The sequence below is a fragment of the Halyomorpha halys genome, unplaced genomic scaffold (assembly GCF_000696795.3).
Source record: "Halyomorpha halys isolate HHAL.00 unplaced genomic scaffold, Hhal_1.1 Scaffold284.1, whole genome shotgun sequence".
Taxonomy (NCBI): Eukaryota; Metazoa; Arthropoda; class Insecta; order Hemiptera; family Pentatomidae; genus Halyomorpha; species Halyomorpha halys.
This window is the reverse complement of record NW_027105232.1, coordinates 714,895-721,472: the sequence shown is the minus strand read 5'-3', so window position 1 is coordinate 721,472 and position 6,578 is coordinate 714,895. Positions and strand designations below refer to the sequence as shown.

At 33.4% G+C, this 6,578-nt stretch overlaps 1 protein-coding gene across 1 annotated transcript in view; it reads right to left on the bottom strand.

Moving 5' to 3' along the window:
• Positions 1-4,958, bottom strand: part of LOC106680727 (CDK5RAP1-like protein) — a gene marked incomplete at its 5' end in the record, with an annotated part of 10,068 nt that extends 5,110 nt beyond the window's left edge. Inside the window, 6 exon segments of the mRNA XM_014420638.3 lie at positions 419-572; positions 725-927; positions 1,007-1,152; positions 2,092-2,302; positions 4,327-4,572; positions 4,775-4,958. Coding sequence (XP_014276124.3) covers positions 419-572; positions 725-927; positions 1,007-1,152; positions 2,092-2,302; positions 4,327-4,572; positions 4,775-4,958 — 1,144 coding nt within the window.
• Between the last annotated feature and the right edge of the window lie 1,620 nt (positions 4,959-6,578).

Genomic DNA, 6,578 nt, shown 5'->3' with positions numbered 1-6,578 from the left:
AAACGAAAAACGACAGGACTTTTTGAATGCCCTGGTATAATGAATAATAAATATTCAATTTATTTTTTTCAACTAACTCTACAGTTCAAATGATAGTTTGTGAATAATTCCCCTCAAATAATCAATACTGTAAGATTTATTTTATCAATATATAATCCTCCAAGGATTACATTTTCTTTTTCAATGAGAATTATCTTGTTAATTTCTCGGATATTTGTTCATAAAATGTGCAGGAATCAACTTATTCTTCATGCGTTAGAAACTACACCACTTTTTAACATCAATTTTGGATTTTTCTATAAACCCCAAGTTTGAAATTAATCAAAGAGGCGTATCCTTTTTCCTATTTTCTGTTTCTAACTGTGGTATCTCTACATGAGATTAAATTTTATAAAAGAGAAGAGGCTTAAAAAAATACCTGGAAGTTTAGCTTTGACATGTTCTACAAGTTTTAGATAAGCCTCCCTTGAATAACCTCGCCTCATCCGCTCTAAGACACTCGTACTTCCACTTTGTGCTGGTAAGTGCAAATTAAGACAAACATTCGGTTTGGAAATCAGGACTTCCAACACCTAAAATTAAGTAGCACACTGAATAAGTTAATAAGGATCTAAACATGAGTTTTTTTCTTAATTTAAATGAAAAACATTCAAGAATCCTAATAGTAAAAATATAAACTAGGATTCATTTACAGCAAATTGAAATAGCCATTCAATCAACTTACTTCATCAGGGAAATCTTTTGGATGAGGTGATGTAAATCTAACTCTCATTTGAGGATTAATTTCTGCAACTTTTTTAAGAAGCTCAGCAAATCTTAATCCACCTTTTTTCAGTTTATAAACTGTCTTAAACCCAGAAGCCAATTTAGTTTCTTCTCTGTCTCCAATGCCCATGGATACATCCCGATAGCTATTGACATTCTGGCCTAAGATATTTTTTCTTGAATTGCATTAAAGTGTATTCTTAAATCATTAATATAAGCAAAAGGAATTAAGTATAACTACCAAGTAGTGTGACCTCTTTTACACCTTGCCTGGATAAATATTCGACTTCTTGCAGTATAGAAGATATGGGTCTAGATCTTTCTCTGCCCCTTGTGAAAGGGACAATGCAATAGGTACACATGTTGTCACAGCCACGCATAATAGAACTGAAACCAAAATCTAAAATAACTAATGAACCAAATTAATGAATTGAATTTTACTAAAGCAACAATGTGGTTGTGTATTACAGTTGAAGTATACTTCTAATCAAGAAACCAAGATATTCTATGATTAATCTATGGACTATAAATTATTAAAAATAAAAAAAAATTAAAAAACAGTAAATTATTTGATGAGAAAATGTTTTTGAAATCATTTAAGATAGACGATTGACTTTAATGTACATTATGGAGTAAATAATCGAGGCTCAGTCATTAAAAATATCAACAAAATTAAATCTCCTTTGTCAATTTTGCGGTTAGCTGCATTTTTTTTTTCCAGAGGAATAAATATAGATTTAACAAGGAGTAATTTTTCATCATTAGGTATGGTGGAAAGGAGAAAAGCTTATCATAGTAAAAAGAGTGGTTAAGAGGTATGATTTGGTCAGCTTATTTTGAGACATATGAGTACCAAGGGGTCTTATTATGTTTGTGTGGGAATAAATGCTTCTTCAAATAATTTTTGTTATTATTAATATAGAAAAAATTTCAATACTAAACTTCCCAATAGCAATCTCCGAGGTAAGAGTTTATGGCTGTGGAGTATGGCAACACTGATTTGAATATTAGGGACTCCAAGTATTATTTAAAATCTATTTGTTGTAATAAAACATATTTAAGTAAAAATGTCCTTCAATTCTTGTGATGTTATGTCCATCACACAACTTTCTTTTTGTAACAGATTTTTATTTTTTTTTAACTTTAAGTTATGACAGTTCTTCTAGTTATATCCTGGATTCTAGTAATTTAAAAAAAAAAAAAGAATTTATTTATTTCACATAAAGTTCAAGGAAAGAATTTATATCAATAAAAACAAGTGACATAAATATAAGTTTTGATTTAATTTTAAAAAGTTCAGTAAACCCATACAAATAAAAATCTTACACAAATGCTGATATTGAATCTTTATTGATTCTAACTGGGATGACATCAGCGTAAGTTTCATCTTGTGATAGCATAACATTTACTGCAGTCTGATTATTTTCACTCACAGCTAGAAGCCTAGGTAGGTCTTTGTAACTGTCTGGTCCGGCAACTATATCAATGGATTGCTCTTTTTCAATCAGCTGATGTTTCAATCGTTCGGCCATGCACCCTAATCATAGAATAAACCTCTATAGAGACTTGGAAATGTTTCCAAAAATATAAAAATTAATTAATTAATATATAAGTGCTTTAATGGAAAAATAAATATATTTATATCAAAAAGATGGAATATAGTGTTATTTTTTACATTGTACATTTATTTCATGCTTCTTAGTGAAATCATGACAATAGAATCTACTAAAACTGGCAATTCTGGTAATAGTTTTGTCTTTTACAAGTGAATTAAACATTTTATAATAACTGAATAATTTGTAGAGATGTTTAATGTTAATGTAATTTTATTAATTAGTTTAATAAAATAAAATAAATAATGTAATTTTATTAATTATTACATTAACATTTGTTTAAACCCTACAAATTTAAACTTTACATTACAATATCTCTACAAATTTAAACTTTACATTACAATATCTCTACAAATTTAAACTTCACATTACAATATCTCTACAAATTTAAACTTCACATTAATCATAGAAAAAAATTTGAATTTGTTCATCTATAAGGTAATTGAACACATACTATTTTTTACATAAAAGACAAATCCAAGCAATGGAAATGTGGTACTTGAGGAAAGTGAAAGGCAGAACTAGATGGGACAGGGTAAGGAATACTACAACAAAGACCAGTCTCAAGATGAACACCATATATACCACCATAGAGGAATCCTAACTAAAGTAGTTTGGACCATCTTCTTAGAATTCTAAACCACCAACTTTCCAGAAAGGCCTATGAGGCAAGATAGGAATCATCAGGCAATGAATCACCTGGAAGCAGAATGTCCAGGAAACCTGGACATAAATTCCTGTTATAAATAGTAACAGGAACCTAAACTGGGAAGAGAGAAAGATTGGTAGCAAATACAGAGGAGTTAAGGCAGCTGTATAAATAGGAGCCTATTCGAAAATGAGGATCATAGGTTATGATGATGATTAGGAACCAGATTTTCGTATAATAAAAAACCTGAAAAAAGTGCAGTTGAAAGCCAAAAGCATAAATAAAAAACTAAACTACTCAGATTAAAAACCTAAAATTTTGTCAAAAATTGAAGAGCTATTTTAAGCACAATCGTATTAAATGTTATTATATTCCTATTATGGAATAGGCTGGAGAACAATTTTTCAACTTCTTAAAACTTACTCAATTTTAAATTTTAGATAAAAATATGTAAGGAGCTATATAGAAAGAAGTACTTAAAAATATTCTTCTAAACAAAATTCCATTTTTAAACTTCTCTAAAATTTCACTGTATGTTCTTCTGCTCAGCTTTTCAATTGTGTATTTATAAAAGAATATACCATTAAGGAAAAAAATAACAAGCAATAAGTCAATGTAGAAAAACTTTAAAAGTTTGATGAAAAATGTTCCGGTATTTATATTGATTTTTATTTAAATTAATATATACCGACAATATTATAGAATAATATATTAAAAAAACAATTGAAATTCCCACAAGTCACAACCAAGTCAGATGGAAGAATAAAGGGCTAATAAAAGTAAAGAAGCGAACTGGGAATCAAAGTTAAAAACACTAAAATTGAATGTTCTCATAACATAAAATTAGAGATATTTGAATGTCTTTTCTAAGATTTGAATTTCTGTCGACGTTAGGCATAATTTGAAGTAAGGTAATAAAAGGTGCAATTGCACCAAAATCTGGTCTTTAATAATCCCTTCCTTACAACCTTAATTTAGATACTCCTCAACTACAATATCTATTCTATTGCACAGCTTAAACTAAATTATTGAAGTATATACATTACCAAAAGAATTTACATAGAATATTATCAATAATATCCTATTCTAAGATAAAAAAACTTAGAAAAGCTCAATTGGAAACATTTAAACAAAAAATATGATGATTTGAAAAATAAACACAGTTGTGGAAGTTCGACTTCAATAAGTAAATAAATCTCTACCAATCTAATAAAAAGTCAATAATATTTGTGAAGAGAGTAAAATAGAATCAGTAACCTACTCAGCGATTAGAAACAAAATTTATAAAATGTTACTTACCTAAAATACCTAGTTTTAATGTTGGTTTCTTCTTATAACAGGGTCTATTTGTTTTCATATGTTTCAAATGATTTAGCTTATTCCAAACTTTACTCTCAGCATTTTCTCTAATTGCACATGTCATAAGAAGAATGACATCAGCTTCTTGTATTTTATTAGTCTTAACATATCCTGACGATTCAAGTATAGACCAAACTATTTCAGTATCATTTACATTCATTTGACATCCATAGACATCAATGTAAACTGGAAATAAATGATACTAGACTTTGATAAAAAAAAAAAAAAGATTTGATAAAACAAAGAAAACTAATATTTAACTGAATTGTTTATAAATGAATAACAAGCTGATATCAAGTAACAAATTTTATTACATTAAAAGACTGATTCATAAGTTTCAGGACTCACTCTATCAATGAAAATACTGCAGTAGATATACTACCATTACCTTTTCTATTCAAACCATAGTTGGTTTCATTCAAGTAGGGAATATGTTCATTTTCATCGATATTAATATTAGTTTGGGATAAGGAACCCAAAATAAACTGTTTGAGATCTGGACCATCAGGTAATTTACTAGGTCTGGCATTTGAAGAGTAGTGATATTGAAATCCATGACTGCTGAAAGGTGCCAATAAGTCTTTAGAAGACCTGGATATTTTGTTTAACTTTATTATTTTTCTGATAATATTATTCATTAATAATTTTCTTAAGACCTGAGTATTGTTTTTGAACTTTAATTACCTTCCACTTTAGGTTATCTTAATATCAAGGCTATTGAAGACCAAAGAGGTACGAAGGGATTGGTGAACAAATATAAGGTAGAATTAATAACATGGTAGTTGGAGTACAATCATGTAGTCATGACCGATAAACGATTAACAGTTCTTGTAGGGCTTTGAACAGTAAAAGCCTTGATGATGGGTCATAGGATGACTAATTAAAACTGTTTTATTGTTAATTTTTCGTTTGTTTTATTGTTTACTATATGGCTTTACAGGTATATGCACTATAAAAGTCCCTCAGAATGCAATTGAGGACTCTCCTTCATAGCAATTCAGAAATGGGGATGGTCCGCGGACGGTTCCCTCTCTACTTCTAGGACCCTAGACGGTTCCCTCCCTAGAATAACACTAGGGATCCCATCCTGTCCAGACGACTTGTTGCCCTTAATGCGGCGTAGTACTGACTCCAGTTGGCCGAAGGTTGAAAAGATAGGTTTCCCGACAGGGCTCGGTGGAGGAGCATTAGACGTCCGCTCAGCATCCCTCGCAGCATAGTTAGCGGCCAGTAAGGCAGTCTGCTTCCCAGACGTCATCAGGTCGTTCCCATCAGTGAGATGCACTAGGAGGACAGTGTTGTTCCGCTGGCCAATCAGAGCGAGGATGTGTTTCGTTGGCTTCCTGATGGCGTTGGGGACAGGAGTGAACTTCGGGATGTTCCTGTTGGCTGCCCTCTGGATGGTGGTGGTGATTACCTCCACTGCTGTATCCTCGTCCGGAGTGTTGTATTGCACTATGGCTGGTAGTGCTTCAGCAACGCTCTACCTGTATCCTTTCCAGTCAACCTCGTGGAGAAGATATTTGCTCGCAGGTGGTGTCGCGGGCTTACCATCAAAGGTGTATAGTACTGGCCTGTGGTCCGATAGTCCGTAGGGCAGCAGATTCAAGTCCCCCAGAACAACATGCCGGCTAGTCGCCTGGGTGTGTTGCAGTAGCAGCATCACAGATGTGAGACCATGACCATCTCTCCTGACCAAGACCATGACTCCTTCACGTGCTCCGGGGTGGCAGGCCTCTCGGTATGCGGTGTGCCCTTGAAAGTAGTACAGCCGTGATGAGGTGGAGAGCATTGTGTCGGTGAGCGCCACGACTGATGGTCTGTGCTGCTGCAGTAGAAGCTCGATTTCAGCTTGCTTCGGTGGGAGGCCTCTGACATTGTAATTGATGACTAGGTGCTCAGTCATAGTGGCGAGCGAGGATCTTGCCCATCATCTCCATGAGCATAGTCACCAAGTTTATAATTTGGTCCATGCGGGCGCCTAGCTGTTCCATGGCTGGCATGTTAGAGGCACTGGTCACCAGGGCAGGCTGGGTTGACTGCTGTTGTGGCTTCTGGACTGGAGATCCTCCCATCAGTTCAGAGAAGGTGACTTCGTTTTGGATCTTCCTGCTGGGTGTCTGTCTTCTGGGCTGCGCTGCTGGTGGTGCTGAGACTTCTCTCTTGGTCCTCCTCTTCTCCAGAAGGTTCAC